The sequence below is a fragment of the Primulina tabacum genome, chromosome 5 (genome assembly GCF_025594145.1).
Source record: "Primulina tabacum isolate GXHZ01 chromosome 5, ASM2559414v2, whole genome shotgun sequence".
Lineage (NCBI taxonomy): Eukaryota > Viridiplantae > Streptophyta > Magnoliopsida > Lamiales > Gesneriaceae > Primulina > Primulina tabacum.
The window spans coordinates 37045046-37067617 of record NC_134554.1 but is presented as its reverse complement, the minus strand read 5'-3'; the positions used below and the strand labels follow the sequence as shown (position 1 = coordinate 37067617).

At 31.0% G+C, this 22572-nt stretch overlaps 4 protein-coding genes across 4 annotated transcripts; 2 read left to right on the top strand and 2 right to left on the bottom strand.

Annotated features, from left to right (window-relative positions):
• Nucleotides 1-1555: 1555 nt before the first annotated feature.
• On the bottom strand, nucleotides 1556-3612 carry LOC142544402 (uncharacterized). The gene is made up of 5 exons (XM_075651455.1): nucleotides 3546-3612; nucleotides 2259-2733; nucleotides 2025-2198; nucleotides 1826-1980; nucleotides 1556-1725 (listed from the first exon to the last, which is right to left on the bottom strand). Exons 1-5 carry the CDS (start codon nucleotides 3610-3612, stop codon nucleotides 1556-1558), a joined length of 1041 nt encoding a protein of 346 aa, XP_075507570.1.
• Nucleotides 3613-4872: 1260 nt separating this feature from the next.
• On the top strand, nucleotides 4873-6923 carry LOC142547546 (uncharacterized). Its single transcript, XM_075655899.1, has 4 exons — nucleotides 4873-5069; nucleotides 5181-5285; nucleotides 5378-5439; nucleotides 6625-6923. The coding sequence occupies exons 1-4, from the start codon at nucleotides 4895-4897 to the stop codon at nucleotides 6730-6732; spliced, it is 450 nt and encodes a 149-aa protein (XP_075512014.1). The 5' UTR covers nucleotides 4873-4894; the 3' UTR covers nucleotides 6733-6923.
• Nucleotides 6924-13335: 6412 nt separating this feature from the next.
• LOC142547545 (UDP-glycosyltransferase 92A1-like) lies at nucleotides 13336-15810 on the bottom strand. The gene has a single exon (XM_075655898.1). It carries the CDS (start codon nucleotides 14983-14985, stop codon nucleotides 13429-13431), a length of 1557 nt encoding a protein of 518 aa, XP_075512013.1. The 5' UTR covers nucleotides 14986-15810; the 3' UTR covers nucleotides 13336-13428.
• A 5136-nt stretch (nucleotides 15811-20946) lies between these two features.
• On the top strand, nucleotides 20947-22012 carry LOC142544400 (uncharacterized). Its single transcript, XM_075651454.1, has 2 exons — nucleotides 20947-21240; nucleotides 21320-22012. The coding sequence occupies exons 1-2, from the start codon at nucleotides 20947-20949 to the stop codon at nucleotides 22010-22012; spliced, it is 987 nt and encodes a 328-aa protein (XP_075507569.1).
• The last annotated feature ends 560 nt before the right edge of the window (nucleotides 22013-22572 follow it).

Sequence of the window (22572 nt, the reverse complement as noted above, 5' to 3'; positions counted from 1 at the left end):
GTGGTATCTTGAAGTCATGGAGGCTTTCAAGCTCTTCTACCAACCTATGTTCCAACACTGATGTAGTAGATAGGTAGGTATATAGGTACAGAGGAACTATTCTTCTGAGCCCTGGATCCCCCTAAACACCTAGTGGATCTTTTTAAAAATCGCTATGATGCATATTTTTTGAATGGCTTTACAGCCTGAGTCAGCATCGGAAGCTTCAAAATTTTAGATAATTTTGATTAATTTTCATAATATTTGTAGTTCTCTAGAAGTTTGTTTTATAATATGTACTATAGTTAATTAGATGTAATCATGGCCTAACCATCGAAAAATATGTATAAATTGAAGGGATTGATGGGTAACACAATGTTGCATTTGAATTGAGTAAGTTGAAATTCAGTGGTTTCAAATTTATTTTCATTGTTAAATAAGTTAATGCAATAAACTGTAATGATCATAGGTCGTAGGTAAGTTGAAATTCAGTGGTTTCAAATTTATTTTCATTGTTAAATAAGTTAATGCAATAAACTGTAACGATCATAGGTCGTAGGCTGACCCAACATGAGTTTCAACTCATTCTAATGCAATACTATTAGTCATAGGCCGTAGTTGGTTCAACATGAAACATAGTTCGTATTTATGCACCGTCACTAATTAAATATCTCATATCTGGAAAGTGTTTTTTTTTTTTACTATCCCAACACTCGAACCTAGGTATGGGTTGAGGCTCATGTCGGGTAAGAAACTCAAATAAATTGTTACTTATTTACACTATTACACATATCATAATTGATTTCAAATGATTTTAATATTCTAACGATTTGAGTGTAAGTAAAATTTTAGATGTATTTGAATATCTGTTGTGTAAGTTATTTAATAAAGAAATTATAAATGGATTTGAAATTTTCTCATCCAAACACATTCAAAAACTATTGGCGGGAGAACAAGGAGAGGGTGGTGGTCATGGTCAGAGGTAAAGACAATGGAATAAGCAGGGAAATAAATTTTGGGAAATTTTTCTCTTTGTGAAAGATTATTGTGAATGTGAGCAATGAAGGGAAAAAAAAAAGCAGAAAAGGGATGAAATATTGGACATGAACATAAAAAATCAATTATGATTTTATGATATATTTAAATTGATCATATTCTTTAATCAAACAAATTTCTTTAGTTTTGTTGACGTTAGAAAATGTGGTATAGATTTTGAATGAAGTTTATAAGGCCATCTCCAACCCATAAAATTGCACCAAAATAGTGCAGTTTCTGCACCAAATATAACATTCATCTCCAACACATTTACTTCAAATCTTACACTAAAAAGTACATTCCTAGAATATTCTTTTTGTTAAATAGTTATTTATAAATTTAACAATAAAATTATAATTAATGTTAACATTAGTATTATAATTATAATTTTATTTTTATTAATAGTTAAATTTATCTATTTGATTCTTATATATATTAACTCTAATATTTATAATACGAATTAATACAAATGCTTCATTATTAAAATTGACATAATTTTAATACATATAATTTATTTTTAGAACTTAATATGAATCCAAATTCAAACATTTGAACAACTATATTCTTCCCACAAATGATCAATTAAAGCATTTCGTAGTGCATAGTGAGCATTTTTGTCTTTTATCTTTTTATATCGAGCGAGAAATTCTTGAAATCTGATATTCTCATCGATAACCATTTCTACATCCGGAGTTGGTGCTTCTCTCATATCTTCAATGGGTGCGTTAAGGTCACGTTCATCTTCGATAATTATTGTGCATTATAATACATGATGTCATTATATCATGTAAATGATGTTTCTTCCAAGCACCTGCTGGAGATGCCACAATCGCAAATCGAGATTGGAGAACACCAAATGCACGCTCCACGTCTTTTCTACAGGACTCTTGTTTCATTGCAAAATATTTCTTTTTTGGACCGTGTGGATCATGGATAGATTGTACAATAGTTGACCATTTAGGAAAATACCATCAGCCAAGTAATATCATGTATCATATTCTTTTCCTCCAATTGTATAATGAGCTCGAGGGGCAATACCTTGTGCGATGTTGAAAAATAGATTGGACGATCCCAAAACATTTATGTCATTATTGGATCCGGGCATACCAAAATATGCATGCCATATCCAAAGGTCGTAGTCAGCTACTACTTCTAAAATTATTGTTGGAGAACCACTACGACCTGCATATTGACCCGCCCAAGCCGTTGGACAATTTTTCCACTTCCAATGCATGCAATCAAGACTTCCCAACATTCCAGGGAATCCGCGTTGTTTACCAATATAAAGTAACCTGGCAACATCATCGGCAGTAGGAGATCTCAAGTATTGCTCAGCAAAAACTTCCACCACGGCTCGACAAAAGCGTTGCATGCATTGAATTGCAGTGGACTCTCCAATTTTGATATATTCATCCGTAGCATCCGCGGGTAATGCATAAGCTAAAATTCGCAAAGCAGCAGTTGTTTTTTGAATAGTCGATAGCCCGAGACACCCCACACTATCACTTCTTTGTGTGAAGTAAATATCATGATTCTTTACTTCATCAACTATACGAAGAAAAATATTTCGAGACATTCGAAATCTCCGTCGAAACATTGCTTCGTTATATCTTGGGTTATCGGTAAAGTAATCGTTGAACAGATTACGGTCGGCAATTTCCCGATCACGGTGAATTACTATATGACCTGGTATTGAACCTCCGTGTGTGACTTCTTGCTCTTAGTGGATAATGTAGGTAGCAACCAACTGTTGATCTTGTGCTACAATATTCAATATTGCATTTCGTGTATTATCCAATTTCTCAAAATCATCCATCCAATTAATAGGTGTTTCATCTTCATTATCAGACAATAAAGATGAACTAGAGGATGATGCGTGAAATTGGAAATGAGAATTCATTTTCAAGTTTGTGAGAGCATAGAATGTGGTGTGATAATCTATAGGGGTGGGCAACGGTCGGTTTGGTCCGGTTTTACTCTACAACGGTTCGGTTTTTCGGTTTTCGGTTTTGAATATCTCTAGTCCAAAACCAAACCATTTTATTACGGTTAGGTTCGGTTTTTTTGTAATACGGTTCGGTTTATACGGTTGGCTAAAATTTGTTGAGAAATAAAATTATATGTCACTTTATGCCTTTAAAATCTAAATCATAGTATTTTTCAAATATTTAATTTGTGAGACTTAATCTTATATATATATGTATATATATATATATATAACATGTGTTGTGTACAAACATGTCATACGAATATAATAACAATATATAACTAATTAACCATGTAAACACGGAAAATGCATGAATCCAACGGAATATTCAGTAATAAGAATGATAACAAAGTGTCAACTAGCTTGAATGAAACACAAATAATCTTACGAAAATATTAAAGAAATATATACAGAAAAAAGAGAAAACGTCGACTGATGAGTGATAAAAAAAAAAAGAGAAAACGATCAGTGGTAAGAAAAAAGAGAAAACGTCGACTGATAAGGAGTTTCTGCGGTTGCCATATCTTTCGATCACGGCTTTGACCTTGGGGGCATATTTTGCTCACCCACTCATGCAGGCTGCCAGTTTTCGACTTCACTGGTAACTTCATACTGTTCCTCTGACATTTGCTACATCTAAGTGTTTATAATCGAGAATTTGTGGTATGTTAATGAAGCAACAACTGGTGGAAGATGGGTATAGGAGGAATCCATTTATACTTTTGTGAAAGCTTTAAATTTTGATGCCTTTGGACTATAGGTGGAATTGAACTAGTATGGTCTAGAGAACTATTAATGTTTGTGATTTTGAAAACTTGAGAATTTATCAATTTGCTCTTAAATTTTATGTGCTATTTCATTTGTTAATTGAGTTGTTATAATTAAAAATTTTCGTAATCTCGTGTTAAACTAACTTAAACTCGTAAAGCTTGAAACATGTTTGTCACGATCTTTTTTGTAGAATCTTTTTACTATGTATCATCTTCTTACATTTGAATGACTGATATAAAATTTTAGAGTTTTTATATAATATTAGAAATTCTTTAGACTTAACGATTACAAAAAAAATTGAAAGAGTGGATTTGAAAAATCTACATGAACTAAGACTTTGAAATTTATTGTTATGTTATGAATGAAAATTTTACTTCATAATTTCAATTCCAAAGATTTCAAAATCTTCTGAACATATTGAATGCATAGTTTTTAAATCCATATGAGACCGTTGGTTAACCGGTGAATTGATGAACCGGAAGTCACTCTAATCTGACGCGTTTAATTCTAGTAAAAAAACTTGGTGAAATATTAATAAATATATCAATATTATAAATAATTACTTTTTTAAAGTGATATTTTAATTATTACTACTTACGATTAAAAAAACTCCATCGAAAATAACACAAAAATCTACGCTCATATAATATTATATTATGCAAATTAATTTTAAAAATAGTAGTACTTGTCAAAAAAAATTATTTATTATAATATCAATATTATTACAATAGTTTTATTAATATTCAATAATAATTATTAAAATAATAGTAATCTATTATATTTTATTAAAGTTGAGGACATGATAGTAACCACCTAGGAAATACACCAACTTTTTCTTTACACATTTTTATTTTTATTTTTTTATTTCAACAATTCAAATATCAATTTAGTCCCTCCATAATTTGTCAAATTTCACTTTAATCCATCGATAATGATAAAAAAGATTGTATACACGCATCGCGTAAGCGTGTGCAGAGTAACTAGTAATAATAATGTTGTTGATTATAATAATAATTGTAATTATATATTTAAAAGTAATTATTAAAATAATAATAATAATAATTTATGAAAAATAATTATATTATTATTTTATAAAGTTATATTTTAATACATTCCACGCGAATGTTCCAATGTTTCCACCAAAAATTTGAAATTACTAGCAATCCCAAGCGTGCGAATGGATTATGGTCTGGCAGCACTGAAGCTACTCTGCGTACACCTGAGACGCGCCGCCGCAACGACGTCACAGAATGCCTTCACTCTCGGCGGAATTCTCTTTCAACGTGCTTGGCTACAGGTATGTCTATGTGTAGTGTTGCGTAATTCCATGATTTATCCTTAAATGCCTCCTTTTTGTCAATTTCTTCGATATTCATCTCGACATTGCCGGGTGTTCTCGTCTCGACAGCTGAATCTGACGAAGGCGGAGGCGGTCGATACCTCCTCGACGATGGAACGGGCGTCATTGAGCTCTTCCTCTCTGGCGACTTTCGCAGTTGCCGTTTGGAAAAAGGTCAGTTAATCATTTGTTTATTAGGTTATTTTACATTAATTTTATTGTGTATTCGTACAAATTTCGAAGTAATTAAAGATTTGTGAGTGTAGGAATGTACATAATGGTGGTTGGAGGCTATTCTCTTTGTGCGGGTGATCTTCCAATGATTAAGGTAATAATATAGGATTGCTACTTTATCCCGTACAAATAATTTTCAACCATTTCATTTCTTGGTGTGTATACTTAATATACTTATTGTTTATTCTTGAAGTTTGATTACAATGTTTTGTGACGTGAAAGCTGTTTTCACTCTTGATAATGATAAAAATGGATACTCATGCCAAGTTTCCAGTTAGGGGATGATGTGATAAAGAAAAGAACCAAATTCAAGAACAGACAAATTTCTACTTGAATCAATTAATCTTCAACATCTCATAAAAAATATGATCTACAAACACGAAGATATATAAATATGCTGCAATTACTAAATAACTCTCTTCTGGAAGAGCTTGCTCCCGGACCTCAACCTTATGTTTTGTACTGACCCTCATTCCGCTCCATTGAACCAGAAATCGAATCCATGATAGTGCATATGTATAATGATAGATTCATCAAACTAATAAGCTCCATAATTTTCGCATGCCAAACTGATGAACTCAATAATTTTCTGTTAATGATCAGGCCTTTCATGTTCATTTTATCTTTCGTCCAAATTAAATGTTCTCAGTCCGTGGATTGCATGTAGAGTTTCTCAAATGTGTAACTAGCATTATTTATTACTTTGAATTTGTTTCAAGCTACATGCAGAAGTGAGCTTTCATGCTCTGTTTTAGTGCAGAAAATCTTATCTAATTCACTTGTTTTCAGCTTTAGAATATGAATGGTAATCATATTTCTTCAGTTTAAACCAACATTAGTTGTGATTCTGCTAAAGTGTTTCGAACTTCAAAATTGTGCTTCTCATCTCATCATATGGAATAGGACTACAGTTTCTTTGTTCTTCATCAAGTAAATTGTTGTTGAACGATCTGACTCAATGACTACCTGTTGTATCTCCTATATACTCTATATTTATCAGACTAGTGCAAAAGATGTATTTTCAAGGACTTTCCAATGTATTAAAAGCTGATAATAACTAAGACGTGTTCCCAACCTTTTGATTTGTAAAAAAACACATCTCATTTTCACTCCAGCTTGATTCATGCATGCACCATTACTGCATCTTCCATTAGAAACTAGTCACATCACCTTTATTAAGTCATCTACTAAATTCTACACACACCACCCACATATACCCTTGGCATTATCTTGATTTCCAGTTGGCTAAAGCCTAAAGCTGATGTTGTGTAACTCACAGGTTCACAAACTTGTTGATCTTTCTGCATTTCCGGATAGGGAATCGATGTGGTATCTTGAAGTCATGGAGGCTTTCAAGCTCTTTTACCAACCTATGTTCCAACACTGATGTAGTAGATAGGTAGGTATATAGGTACAGAGGAACTATTCTTCTGAGCCTTGGATCCCCCTAAACAACTGGGAGGCTCCACATCAATCCACGAGGGACATAGTGGATCTTTTAAAAAATTGCTATGATGCATATTTTTTGAATGGCTTTACAGCCTGAGTCAGCATTGGAAGCTTCAAAATTTTAGATAATTTTGATTCATTTTCATAATATTTGTAGTTCTCTAGAAGTTTGTTTTATAATATGTACTATAGTTTATTAGATGTAATCATGGCCTAACAATCGAAAAATATGTATAATTTGAAGGGATTAATGGGTAACACAAATGTTGCATTTGAATTGGGTCATTTGAAATACAGTGGTTTCAAATTTATTTTCATTGTTAAATAAGTTAAATATAATAAATTATAACGATCATAGGTCGTAGGTTGATCCAACATGAGTTTCAATTCATACTAATGCACTACTTTTAGTCATAGGTCGTAGTTAGTTTAGCATAAAACATAGTCCATGATCATATACCGTCACTCATTAAATATCTCACATCTGGAAAGTGATTTTTTTCGTCTTTCTCAACACTCGAACCCAGGTATGGGTTGAGGCTCATGTCGGGTAAGAAACTCAAATCAATTGTTACTTATTTACACTATTACACATATCATAATCGATTTCAAATGACTTTAATATTCTAACGATTTGAATTTGATCGTTATTAATATAATTATAGTGTAAGTAAAATCTTAGATGTATTAGAATTTTTGTTGTGTAATTTGTTTAATAAAGAAATTATATTTAAATAAATGGATTGAAATTTTCTCATCCAAACATATTCAAAAATTATTTGCGGGAGAAAAGGAGAGGGTGGTGGTCATGGTCAGAGGTAAAGACAACGGCATAAGCAGGGAAATAAATTTTGGGAAATTTTTCTCTTTGTGAAAGATTATTGTGAATGTGAGCAATGAAGGGAAAAAGAAAAGAAAAGAAAAGAAAAAGGATGAAATATTGGACATGAACATAAAAAATCAATTATGATTTTAGCATATATTTAAATTGATCATATTTCTTTTAATCAAACAAATTTCTTTAGTTTTGTTAATGTTAGAAAATGTGTTATAGATTTTGAATGAAGTTTATAAGCAATTTTGTAGTTCGGTTGGGTTTTTCTGGAACTCATATCAAACATACAACAGAAAATTTAAAATTTTTCATTTACCACTACCGGAGATTATCGATTGACTTTATTATTAATAGAATTTAGCTAAAATCATATTATTAATGATTTGTTAACACCATAATCATGTTATGCAAAACATTATTTTAAAAAATATTATCTAGAATAAAACAAAATTATTCAACATAAGTATATATAGAACTAGAAAAATGCACGTGCATTGCACGTGAGAACATAAACTGCTGAAGATATATACGAAATTTTGATCATATTTAAATGAATTAAAACATGGCTAATAGCATTTATCAATTGAAACAAACCAAGCAACAAAAAATAAAAAAACATGACCATAGACGTTATATGAATTGGAGAAGTTGTCTTATCCACTTGACACACTTTTCAATATGCTTCTTAGTTTAATTTGACAACTCAACAACTCTTTGTCGTAGTTTTTTATAATATGCATATAACCATTTTGGTATATTCAACAAGTATCTGATCGTTTTTAACATCTACTATGTTATTTACAATCTTCATCTGAGATCTGACATGCTCGTAGCTTGCTTCCTTATCACGGTATTTTTTCGGTTTTCTACATTGTTTTTATCTGATAATCTTATTTTTCCGACTATTTGTTTTGTTGTTAAATAATTTTTCAGTTTTTGACAATCATCAACTATAACTCTTAAGAAACATGCTTTTAGTCGTGAAGAATTTTACTTGTGACTAAAAGTATGCATAACCTATATATTCTTCAACAACATAATCAATAAATAGTATTGCACCTTTTTCAAACATTGTGATATTTGTGATATCATTTTTATATATTTAGTATCAATATTGTCAACATATAGCTATAAGGTTAATAAATTTTTAACAACTATTTCAGTATTTCTCAATTATTGTGATAAAAAATACTTGAAAATCTCTTCAAATGACTATATCTTATAATTGTGTCCTCGTTTAATTTGACGTAATTCAGGAATGTCATCTCGTTCGTCATTTTTTTGAAAGCTTTAGAACAATGATTGCGTGCATCATGTCATGAGGATGATATAGTTTCAATCTAATTTGTTGTGTCTAGAACATAATATTATATTATTCATTGAAACAAAACAAATTTTCTTCTATTGATTTTACATTTTGTTTTATAATATTTTATATCTTATGGAACGACATACAAAACTAATAACTGTATTTTTAAAAACCTTGAGAAAAGACACGAATAACGTAATTAAGATATGCGTATGAGATATCATTCAAATAAATGTCAAAGTATTTGTCTTATTCAATATCTCATCTAATAATACAACTGTTTATATTTCATAAGCATTTTATGATAGTCAAAATTAATTTTATGAAATATTATAGAATTCTATTTGAATTTCAATATTTGGGTAAGTGAATTTATTTGGCGATGAGTTTTCTATGCTAGCATCATATATCTTATGAATTAATTGGTTAGACACTTCGACTAAAAAAGATACAAAAACAACCTTTTAGCCACTTCGAAATATATCGAGATAATATTGGAGGAAATAAAGTGAAATGGCTCAATGTCTCAATAAAATGCACAAAATTGATTTATTGTGTCCACAACGCTTTAGAATTATTCTCATACCATTATAAATAGAATGAGAATTATGCACATTTTGTTTTTCATGTATTTTTTCTGACTGAAGAATTTTTTCTTTTTGAAAAACTATTTTATTTTTTAGAAATATTGACATTTTATATAGAATCCATATGTCGCAAACCATGAAGTAGAACCATAATCACTATATAACACTTAACGTACACATACAATTCTTCAATTTTTTCTTCATTGTGCTTCATTGAAATTTAAATCTGAATCATTCTTGATCTTAACATTTTGCTTTAAATACGATTTAATATATATGTATATGTTTCATGTTGCTTAGTTAGACCTAATTTCAAATATCTATAAAAATGTGCTTTAATTATATCATACAGAAATTATGACATATTAATACGCAACATTATTTTTTATTTAACATGTCTTTTTTCATCCACTATATTTGTCTTAACTTTTTTGTTCAAAGTTTGACGCATTTCGTAGACTATATGTATGAAGAACCAATAAATTATATATTTCACAGAAGCCATCTATTATCCTCTTCGTAGAACAGAAGACCCAAAATACATGGCTTGATTGGTGTACTCTCATACTTATTTTCATATAAAAAACAAGGCACATCATATAATATCAGAAAAAGCAATTACCGCCAACAATATTAACCAAAATGAATAAAAAAATCATAACACAAACAAACTCGATAAGAGAAAAATGATTACTCAAAGTTTAAAATAATTTATTTAGTACAATAACACATAAATGGAAGAATATACGAGCAACAAAAAGCACAAATCACTCTCAAATTAAATACTAACTCATATTATTCACAATTTGTATAAATTTTTCAATATTTTTTTCAAATAAAGAGAAGGCGCCTTATTAACGTCATTATTTCATAGATATTCCACATCTTATAAAAAAAAACACACAAAGAAAAAAATGGTGCCTCGAAATCATCATGAAAAAATCCTTCAATAAAACCATTAAGAAAAATAGTCGTAAAAATATAATATAATATAAAGTCACACAATTTTTCTTAAACCAAAGAAAAATATTAGACCGTTGAGAAAATATATCTAGCAACAACAAAGCATGCGTTAACTGGTGATATAATTAAAATTTAGAATCATGCATAATCATTGAATTAGAACAAAAAACTGCATGCAAAAAATTTACTGGATATTATATCTTTTAACAATTTATCCATGTTTATCGTCCACAAGAGGACTCCTAAACGTACCGAATTTTTTTAGTCCACCTATTATTTTCACAATAAATATTACTACAAAAATAATATAAGCAAGCACATAAAAACTCAAATTCAAATACTTTCTATCAATCTAAATACAAAAATTTTGAATAGAGAATACAATAATGTCGTAAAAAATTTTAAATATTGATTTATAGAGGATTCTGGAAAAACATTTGTCTCAATAAATAAAAAAATATTATCTCTTGATATTCTGATACATAAGGTAAAAACAAAAAAAATATTTCGGTATTTTTAATATTTTCTAAGTCACTTCAAACTAAGTAATCTAAGCAACAGAAAACATGCATTATGTGTTTAAAAATTAACAAAATATCTCAACAATAAAAAATTGAAAAATAACCATTTTCGTGGGATATGTGTTTTGTTTTCTATTTTTTTCGGCAAACAAACAAATCACATAAACAATCCAAACACAACATGATCAATACAAATGACATATAACAATAAAATATGTTAACGCTAGGGTAAAAAACTCCTCTCATTGCAAGAACACAAAATGATCAAATGGATCATATTATTTAATAATATTTATTTAGCAGCATTTATAAAAAAATCGACTAAATAGCTTAAAAACAGTGTTTGAAATCACTTACATTAAATAATTTCTCTCAATCACGTATCTCTATTGACACATACAGAGTCTGAAAATATATTTATCTAAATGGGAGAAAGAAGTTTTATATGACCTTAATATTTATTAATAATTTATTTTTATTCAATCTGACTCACCTTCTTTCGTCTTCCCATTATTACCAATCATTAATATGGTCGAGATTTTCCATGAATTTGACAGCAATGTATAAATTTAAGTAAGTAAAATTAAATTTAAAAGTAAATTAAAATAATAATTAGTTCGATTGAGTTAAGTACACTATTAATGATCCTATTAAACTAACATAAAAAAGATTTAAATAACATCATTAACATGACAAATTGTAAAACAAAAAATAGTAAAATAGTAAGCTAACAAAAGTAATTCATATATTTGATAGATTAATAGATAAAATATTATTTTATAATATTTATTTAGCATCATATATCGAAAATTAACTAAATAGCTTAAATGTTTACATTTAAATCACTTACATACAACATTTTCTCATAATCACGTATCTCTTCTGATACATAAGTAGTCTAAAAATATCTATATTCTAAATGGGAAAAAAATGTTTTATATGACCTTAATATTTATTAATAATTTATTTTATTCAATCACACTCATCTCCATTCGTCTTCTCATTATTACCTTAATGTTCGTAATATTAATTTTTATTTAGTGATTTTCTATGAATTTAATGTCAATGTAAAATATATTAAAGTAATTAAATTTAAATTTAAAAGTAAAATTAAAATTATAATAATAAATAGCTTAATTGAGTTAAGCACTCTATTAATAATCATATTAAACTAACATAGAAATAATTTAAAGAACCTCATGAATATGAAAAATTATAAACAAACAAAATGATAAAATAGTAAGTTAAAAATAAAAGTCATATATTTATAATATTATTTATTATTTTTTATTTATAATAGTAATATATGTTGGTACTTTTAGCAAATTTTTTAAATGTATAACATTATGATAAGGATTTTCCATGAGTTTGACGGAAATGTATAAAATTAATTAAATTAAATTTGAAAGTAAAATCAAGTCATATATTTATAATAGTAATAATATATGTTAGTAATATTAACAATTTTTTTAAATGTGTAATATTATGGTAAGGATTTTCAATGAGTTTGACGGAAATGTATAAAATTAAGTAATTAAATTAAATTTGAAAGTAAAATCAAAATAATAATTAATTAAATTAAATTTGAAAATAAAATCAAAATAATAATTATCTTGTTTGAGTTAAGTACACTATTAATGACTATATTAAACCAACATAGAAAATGACTTAAACAACCTCATGAATATAATAAATTGTAAAACAAATAAAATGATAAAATAATAAACTCAAAATAATAATTATCTTGTTTGAGTTTAGTACATTATTAATGACTATATTAAATCAACTTAGAAAATGACTTAAAGAACCTCATTAAAATGATAAATTGTAAAACAAATAAAATGGTAAAATAGTAAACTCACAATTCAAACTCATAACTCATATATTTATAATAGTATTAGATTAGATTTATTAGTTAATTTTTTTAATACAATGAGTATGACAATTATTTATTAAAATTTGATTTTTAAATAAATATATCAAATCTTGAAAATAAAAATATGCACCTAATTAAATTTAATGACAATAAGTAGACTTAAAAGCAATTTAAGCTAAGAATAAAATTAACTTTTAATTGGATAATGTATCAATTAAACAATTAACATAGTTCTTTGTCAATTTTCCTACCAATTTTTTTACTCCTAAATATATGTGTAGATAATAATAATGACGATAATATAACATAATAATACAACAAAAATATTATTAGAATCAAATTAATCCAAAAATATATTGAATAGTTACTATTCGCAATATTAAACGTTGTCATGTCATTAATCTTCGTTCCAATGATTCAAACACTATACCAATGGAACCCAAAAAAAACAAAGTAAAAGTGCAATTAGATCCATAAGATTTTACCAATGGAACCAAAAAAAAGTGCAAAATAAAATCTAATTTTCTTAAATATAATTTAAATTTAACTAATCTGATCAATCTTGGAGTTCAAAGCCCTTGGGTTCTTGGAGATAAGAGCAGAAACAAAAGCATCCATTGCTTTAACAGAGGAGCCTTCGTGGATTCCGTCTTCCCTAACGGCGGATCTAATCAACTCTCCCATTTCCGCCGCCTTTTTATTCATATCCACCGCTTTAATACCTTCTCCCATTACAGTATCTATAGCTTTTATTACATCCTCCTTGTTCAAACTGCTCTTGGTTCCTCTAGTTAACTCCACACAGACTTCCATTTCCTCCACCAACATCTTCACGTTGTAGGCCTGTTCCGCCGCCAGTGGCCACCCGATGATCGGTACTCCTTGGCTTAAGCTCTCCATGGTTGAATTCCATCCACAATGGCTTAAAAAAGCCGCCGTTGATCGGTGGCAAAGAATTTCCAACTGGGGTGCCCATCCATCTACCATTAGTCCTTGGTTGCTGTTCTTTATTCGTTCCTCGAACCCGTTGGGCAGCCATTTCGAGTCGAACTCGCTTTCTAAGCTGAATCCAATAGGTGGCCTGATGACCCAAATGAATTGTGTTCTACTTTCCTCTAAACCAGTGGCTAATGCCATCATTTGTGTGGTGCTGATGGTGTTTTGAGAGCCGAAAGATATGTACAGAACAGAGCTTTTGGGCTTTGAGTCCAGCCATTCCATGCATTTCTCCGGGGAAAGTCCCGGTTTTCTTCCGGTTTGATGTCCAATCACACGCGTTGGTTTTCGAGTCAGCATTGCTGGTGGAAGGAGTGGCCCGATGCACCAGACCGGGAGTTTTGAGTACTTCTTGAAGAGATCTACTCCGAGCTGTTCGATTTCTTCGGCGGAGTTGCACAGCCATCCGAAAGAATTTAGAGAGAGCCTAATCTGAGGTTGGAAGAATCTTGACCAGGAATCTGTTCCATCTGCAGCTCTTGAGAAGGGATGCAACTGACTGAGATGAAAAAGGCAAGAATCTGGGAAACCCGGAAGATTGAACTCATCGCTTTGGGTTAATCTGTGGGGAAGATTTTCCCACAACGATACATAAGCGGCGGTCCCATAAGCGCCACAAGTGGTGAAAGTTACATTCACCGTGCCGCAAGAGCTAGCAACTTCAGTAGCCCAGCCCATGAAAACATCGGAGATTATGCAAAGCGGAGGGCCGCCATATTTGATCGATACATCGGAAATCAAGCTGCGAAAGGGGGTTTCGAGGGAGATCGAGGCATGACAGAGGTCGATGATTTGGTTAAGGGGCAAGGATTCTGTGTTCTCGATGTTCGGTGGGAGGCCATGTTGGCTGCTATCGAAAGGGAGTTCAAAGAGATGGATATTGGACTGTCTCGTTTGTGGGACTTCCGAGTTTTTGGCTATGGCGGATTTGAGGTACTGAACATTGAGTTGAGTAGTGGCAATGGTGATTTCGAAGCCAAATCTTTGCTGGATTCTGTTAGAAAGAGCTAAGAAAGGGATCAAATGGCCTTGCGCCATGAAAGGCAGCATAACAATGTGCTGCTGCTGCTGCTGCTTCTCTCCGGTGCCTTGGTTGATTTTCATGATTTCTTTGTTCAATCTGTTTTCTTCCACCCCACTCTGCTTTTTCTTATAAACATAGTTTTTATCTTCAAGATTTGAGGTCGGAAATTAAAGGCCGAATGACAAATGGTATAGGCAGAATGACAAATGGTATTGGAATACGTTAAGAGATTATAACTTGGATTTAACTGAACTGAGAAATGGTATATGCAATTTTTTTCATATAATATCTGCTTTGTTCATCTTTATTATATAACAATTTTTAATCCGAAACAAAAATAATCCTAAGTTACTGTGATGTACTCAAAATTTTTTCCCCAGATGGTTGGACAGGTAATTTGGTGCATAGCTCACACAATCTGGATTGGGAATTCAGTTGCATTAGCAGCCTCTGTAGGTCTGATCACGCACCACTTATTCGGTGTTTGGAATGGAGACCGAAGATTAGGCATTCGGTATGGTGAAGCTTCCGAAGTTTTAAAAAGCAGAACTAGTATTACTCCATTTGCTGCTATTCTTGAAGGTCGACAAAAGCTTCCCAAGGACTACTATAAAGAGTTTCTGCGGTTGCCGTATCTTTCGATCACAGCTTTGACCTTGGGGGCATATTTTGCTCACCCACTCATGCAGGCTGCCAGTTTTCGACTTCACTGGTAAATTCATACTGTTCCTCTTACATTTGCTACATCTAAGTGTTTATTATAGAGAATTTATGGTATGTTAATGAAGCAACAACTGGTGGAAGATGGGTATAGGAGGAATCCATTTATACTTTTGTGAAAGCTTTAAATTTTGATGCCTTTGGACTATAGGTGGTATTGATATTATACACAATATTATGATCTACAAACACGAAGATATATAAATATGCTGCAATTACTAAATAACTCTCTTCTGGAAGAGCTTGCTCCCGGACCTCAACCTTATGTTTTGTACTGACCCTCATTCCGCTCCATTGAACCAGAAATCGAATCCATGATAGTGCATATGTATAATGATAGATTCATCAAACTAATAAGCTCCATAATTTTCGCATGCCAAACTGATGAACTCAATAATTTTCTGTTAATGATCAGGCCTTTCATGTTCATTTTATCTTTCGTCCAAATTAAATGTTCTCAGTCCGTGGATTGCATGTAGAGTTTCTCAAATGTGTAACTAGCATTATTTATTACTTTGAATTTGTTTCAAGCTACATGCAGAAGTGAGCTTTCATGCTCTGTTTTAGTGCAGAAAATCTTATCTAATTCACTTGTTTTCAGCTTTAGAATATGAATGGTAATCATATTTCTTCAGTTTAAACCAACATTAGTTGTGATTCTGCTAAAGTGTTTCGAACTTCAAAATTGTGCTTCTCATCTCATCATATGGAATAGGACTACAGTTTCTTTGTTCTTCATCAAGTAAATTGTTGTTGAACGATCTGACTCAATGACTACCTGTTGTATCTCCTATATACTCTATATTTATCAGACTAGTGCAAAAGATGTATTTTCAAGGACTTTCCAATGTATTAAAAGCTGATAATAACTAAGACGTGTTTCCAACCTTTTGATTTGTAAAAAAACACATCTCATTTTCACTCCAGCTTGATTCATGCATGCACCATTACTGCATCTTCCATTAGAAACTAGTCGCATCACCTTTATTAAGTCATCTACTAAATTCTACACACCCCACCCAAATAAACCCTTGGCATTATCTTGATTTCCAGTTGGGTAAAGCTGATGTTGTGCAACTCACAGGTTCATAAACTTGTTGATCTTTCTGCATTTCCGGATAGGGAATCGATGTGGTATCTTGAAGTCATGGAGGCTTTCAAGCTCTTCTACCAACCTATGTTCCAACACTGATGTAGTAGATAGGTAGGTATATAGGTACAGAGGAACTATTCTTCTGAGCCCTGGATCCCCCTAAACACCTAGTGGATCTTTTTAAAAATCGCTATGATGCATATTTTTTGAATGGCTTTACAGCCTGAGTCAGCATCGGAAGCTTCAAAATTTTAGATAATTTTGATTAATTTTCATAATATTTGTAGTTCTCTAGAAGTTTGTTTTATAATATGTACTATAGTTAATTAGATGTAATCATGGCCTAACCATCGAAAAATATGTATAAATTGAAGGGATTGATGGGTAACACAATGTTGCATTTGAATTGAGTAAGTTGAAATTCAGTGGTTTCAAATTTATTTTCATTGTTAAATAAGTTAATGCAATAAACTGTAATGATCATAGGTCGTAGGTAAGTTGAAATTCAGTGGTTTCAAATTTATTTTCATTGTTAAATAAGTTAATGCAATAAACTGTAACGATCATAGGTCGTAGGCTGACCCAACATGAGTTTCAACTCATTCTAATGCAATACTATTAGTCATAGGCCGTAGTTGGTTCAACATGAAACATAATTCGTATTTATGCACCGTCACTAATTAAATATCTCATATCTGGAATGTGTTTTTTTTTTTACTATCCCAACACTCGAACCTAGGTATGGGTTGAGGCTCATGTCGGGTAAGAAACTCAAATAAATTGTTACTTATTTACACTATTACACATATCATAATTGATTTCAAATGATTTTAATATTCTAACGATTTGAGTGTAAGTAAAATTTTAGATGTATTTGAATATCTGTTGTGTAAGTTATTTAATAAAGAAATTATAAATGGATTTGAAATTTTCTCATCCAAACACATTCAAAAACTATTGGCGGGAGAACAAGGAGAGGGTGGTGGTCATGGTCAGAGGTAAAGACAATGGAATAAGCAGGGAAATAAATTTTGGGAAATTTTTCTCTTTGTGAAAGATTATTGTGAATGTGAGCAATGAAGGGAAAAAAAAAAAGCAGAAAAGGGATGAAATATTGGACATGAACATAAAAAATCAATTATGATTTTATGATATATTTAAATTGATCATATTTCTTTAATCAAACAAATTTCTTTAGTTTTGTTGACGTTAGAAAATGTGGTATAGATTTTGAATGAAGTTTATAAGGCCATCTCCAACCCATAAAATTGCACCAAAATAGTGCAGTTTCTGCACCAAATATAACATTCATCTCCAACACATTTACTTCAAATCTTACACTAAAAAGTACATTCCTAGAATATTCTTTTTGTTAAATAGTTATTTATAAATTTAACAATAAAATTATAATTAATGTTAACATTAGTATTATAATTATAATTTTATTTTTATTAATAGTTAAATTTATCTATTTGATTCTTATATATATTAACTCTAATATTTATAATACGAATTAATACAAATGCTTCATTATTAAAATTGACATAATTTTAATACATATAATTTATTTTTAGAACTTAATATGAATCCAAATTCAAACATTTGAACAACTATATTCTTCCCACAAATGATCAATTAAAGCATTTCGTAGTGCATAGTGAGCATTTTTGTCTTTTATCTTTTTATATCGAGCGAGAAATTCTTGAAATCTGATATTCTCATCGATAACCATTTCTACATCCGGAGTTGGTGCTTCTCTCATATCTTCAATGGGTGCGTTAAGGTCACGTTCAGCTTCGATAATTATTGTGCATTATAATACATGATGTCATTATATCATGTAAATGATGTTTCTTCCAAGCACCTGCTGGAGATGCCACAATCGCAAATCGAGATTGGAGAACACCAAATGCACGCTCCACGTCTTTTCTACAGGACTCTTGTTTCATTGCAAAATATTTCTTTTTTGGACCGTGTGGATCATGGATAGATTGTACAATAGTTGACCATTTAGGAAAATACCATCAGCCAAGTAATATCATGTATCATATTCTTTTCCTCCAATTGTATAATGAGCTCGAGGGGCAATACCTTGTGCGATGTTGAAAAATAGATTGGACGATCCCAAAACATTTATGTCATTATTGGATCCGGGCATACCAAAATATGCATGCCATATCCAAAGGTCGTAGTCAGCTACTACTTCTAAAATTATTGTTGGAGAACCACTACGACCTGCATATTGACCCGCCCAAGCCGTTGGACAATTTTTCCACTTCCAATGCATGCAATCAAGACTTCCCAACATTCCAGGGAATCCGCGTTGTTTACCAATATAAAGTAACCTGGCAACATCATCGGCAGTAGGAGATCTCAAGTATTGCTCAGCAAAAACTTCCACCACGGCTCGACAAAAGCGTTGCATGCATTGAATTGCAGTGGACTATCCAATTTTGATATATTCATCCGTAGCATCCGCGGGTAATGCATAAGCTAAAATTCGCAAAGCAGCAGTTGTTTTTTGAATAGTCGATAGCCCGAGACACCCCACACTATCACTTCTTTGTGTGAAGTAAATATCATGATTCTTTACTTCATCAACTATACGAAGAAAAATATTTCGAGACATTCGAAATCTCCGTCGAAACATTGCTTCGTTATATCTTGGGTTATCGGTAAAGTAATCGTTGAACAGATTACGGTCGGCAATTTCCCGATCACGGTGAATTACTATATGACCTGGTATTGAACCTCCGTGTGTGACTTCTTGCTCTTAGTGGATAATGTAGGTAGCAACCAACTGTTGATCTTGTGCTACAATATTCAATATTGCATTTCGTGTATTATCCAATTTCTCAAAATCATCCATCCAATTAATAGGTGTTTCATCTTCATTATCAGACAATAAAGATGAACTAGAGGATGATGCGTGCAATTGGAAATGAGAATTCATTTTCAAGTTTGTGAGAGCATAGAATGTGGTGTGATAATCTATAGGGGTGGGCAACGGTCGGTTTGGTCCGGTTTTACTCTACAACGGTTCGGTTTTCGGTTTTGAATATCTCTAGTCCAAAACCAAACCATTTTATTACGGTTAGGTTCGGTTTTTTTGTAATACGGTTCGGTTTATACGGTTGGCTAAAATTTGTTGAGAAATAAAATTATATGTCACTTTATGCCTTTAAAATCTAAATCATAGTATTTTTCAAATATTTAATTTGTGAGACTTAATCTTATATATATATATATATATATATATATATATATATATAACATGTGTTGTGTACAAACATGTCATACGAATATAATAACAATATATAACTAATTAACCATGTAAACACGGAAAATGCATGAATCCAACGGAATATTCAGTAATAAGAATGATAACAAAGTGTCAACTAGCTTGAATGAAACACAAATAATCTTACGTAAATATTAAAGAAATATATACAGAAAAAGAGAAAACGTCGACTGATGAGTAGTAAGAAAAAAGAGAAAACAATCAGATTGAAAAATTGAGGGTTAATGATACTAAATTCCTAAATCTGAATAGGTCTGTTATACATAAAAAGTCTTATACTTACCAATAATATGGCACATTATACATAAAAACCTTATATTTAACAATAATATGGACGGTTCGATTTTTCGGTTTTTTTGGGGATTAAAACCGAAAACCGAACCGAAAAACCGAACTTCATAAATTTTAAATCCATAACCGACCGAAAAACTGATAAAATCGAACAATTTAAACCGAATTATTCGGTTCGATCGGTTTTATCGGTTTTTCGGATTTTATGCCCACCCCTAATAATCTAGGATATTTCGTCGCATTATATAATAATTTATCAAAAAATATTACCGTTGGATGAGATTTTCTTATCTACAATCTGTCCGTTCAATTAGATTGTGTTATCTACAACCTCATCAGTATTATGACCGTTGGATGAGATTACATCTAATCTTGCCCGTTGGATGATATTACAATCTTATCATCATCTTGACCGTTGGATGAGATTGCCTTATCTAGAATATGGCCATTGGATTGGATTGTGCTATCTACAACCATATCAGTATTATGACCGTTGGATGAGATTACATCTGATATTGCCCGTTGGATGAGATTACAATCTTATCTTCTTTCTACTATAAGTAAAATATATCCGATTCATGAGATTATCACAGCTTTAATTTTCATTCCAATCAAATCTTTATTCCAAGCAATTCAATGGCTTCAAATTCTAGAACTGCTTCTTACAATGTCGAAGAAGATAGAGTCTTATGTCATATGTATCTTGATATATCCCAAAATCCTATAATAGGTATCAATCAATCCAAAGATCAGTTTTGGACTCGTATCGAAGAAGCTTACAACATCAACAAACCAAACAATCTACAAGTACGTAACAAAAGATCATTGCAGTGTCGCATGAGAAATATACTCCGTGAAATTGGAAAACTAAGGGGATGCATTCGTCAAATTGAAACTCTCCGCCCAAGTGGCGCATCAGAAGAGGATATTGTAAGTATTTCTTATTCAACTATTTATTAAATTACAAGTTTAATTTTTTATAAGATAATAGTTGGATATTTTCGTACAGTTAAATCGAGCAAAAGATTTGTTCATGCAAGATGCTGATTTTAGTAAAAGCTTCAAATATGATCATGTGTGGTATATTATGAAAGATATGGAGAAATTCTCGAGTGACATCAATCCAATGAGCGCACCAGCAAGAATGCATGTCACAAGTTTGGACTCGTCACAGTCAGATAGCCAGACACCAAATACTCCAATATCAGGTTCTCCTGGATTACCTCCGTTTTCAATTAATTTAAGTAGTGATGAAAATGCAGGCGGCACTTCATCCCAGCGACCTCTTGGTGTTAAAAAATCTAAACTAAAGAAAAAAAGGGACGACAATGTGTTGGAATTGATATCTACAATGAAAGAAGGGCATCGCGATCTTATAAATGTATTACAAAAAGGATACACTGAACTTCAACAAAGTTATGAGATGAAACTCCTAGCATTGCAAAATGAGCAGCTCAATCAACAAAAAAAAATTGAAACTAGACAACAACAAATAGCATTAGCAACCCTTCAAGAGGAGAATAAAGTTTTGTACATGGATTTAAGCACGATAGGTGATCCTGAAATGCGCGAAATTGTTCAAAATGAACGAGCCAAAATTTTGAAAAAAAGAAATGAAGAACATGGACAACACGAAAATGACACATTTGGGAAATATTTTGGTGATTTTGGAGGATCGGGATCTAATTTAGGAGATTATTGATCATCTACCTTATTTGTCATTTTTATGTTTTTATTCACATTGTTATCTTTGTAATTTTCAATTATGTATTATCTTCGAATTTGTATTCCAATTATGTATTATCTTTGTATTTGTATTTCAATTGGGTATTGTAATTTTAATTTCAAAATTTTGCAATTGATTTTTCTGATATTTTATCAATTATATATTTACGAGAGTTAAAAATATCAAAAATAAAATAAAAAACTAGAAATATTTTTATAAATTTTCTAATATAAAATATAATTAATTTTTTTATGTTTTAATTTTTATTATGAATTATATTTTATATCAACAAGATTTAATTTTAACCATCAATTATATAATATTATTATTAAAAATATTTATTACATATTTATATTAATTAAAAAACATTAAAAAAAATAAAAAAAGGCCCAAACCCAGCGCCAAAATGGCGCTGGGATTCTCCTCTGCGCCAAATTTGGCGCAGAGGAAATGGCGCAGCCTCCATTGAAATGAAAACCCTGCGCTATCATAGCGTTCATGCTATGATAAACGCTATGATAGCGCATGGTTGGAGA

What these genes read in the sequence shown, in the direction of transcription:
- LOC142544402 (XM_075651455.1), bottom strand. Translation starts at nt 3,612, where the DNA reads ATGAAGTTACCAGTGAAGTCGAAAACTGGCAGCCTGCATGAGTGGGTG. An exon ending in TTCCCTGGAATGTTGGGAAG is followed by an intron (nt 2,199 to 2,258) that starts TCTTGATTGCAT and finishes GGGTCAATATGC; the next exon opens with AGGTCGTAGTGGTTCTCCAA. An exon ending in GATTGTGGCATCTCCAGCAG is followed by an intron (nt 1,726 to 1,825) that starts GTGCTTGGAAGA and finishes CACCCATTGAAG; the next exon opens with ATATGAGAGAAGCACCAACT.
- LOC142547546 (XM_075655899.1), top strand. Translation starts at nt 4,895, where the DNA reads ATGTTCCAATGTTTCCACCAAAAATTTGAAATTACTAGCAATCCCAAG. An exon ending in TTCAACGTGCTTGGCTACAG is followed by an intron (nt 5,070 to 5,180) that starts GTATGTCTATGT and finishes TCGTCTCGACAG; the next exon opens with CTGAATCTGACGAAGGCGGA. An exon ending in CAGTTGCCGTTTGGAAAAAG is followed by an intron (nt 5,286 to 5,377) that starts GTCAGTTAATCA and finishes TTGTGAGTGTAG; the next exon opens with GAATGTACATAATGGTGGTT.
- LOC142547545 (XM_075655898.1), bottom strand. Translation starts at nt 14,985, where the DNA reads ATGAAAATCAACCAAGGCACCGGAGAGAAGCAGCAGCAGCAGCAGCAC.
- LOC142544400 (XM_075651454.1), top strand. Translation starts at nt 20,947, where the DNA reads ATGGCTTCAAATTCTAGAACTGCTTCTTACAATGTCGAAGAAGATAGA. An exon ending in GCGCATCAGAAGAGGATATT is followed by an intron (nt 21,241 to 21,319) that starts GTAAGTATTTCT and finishes ATTTTCGTACAG; the next exon opens with TTAAATCGAGCAAAAGATTT.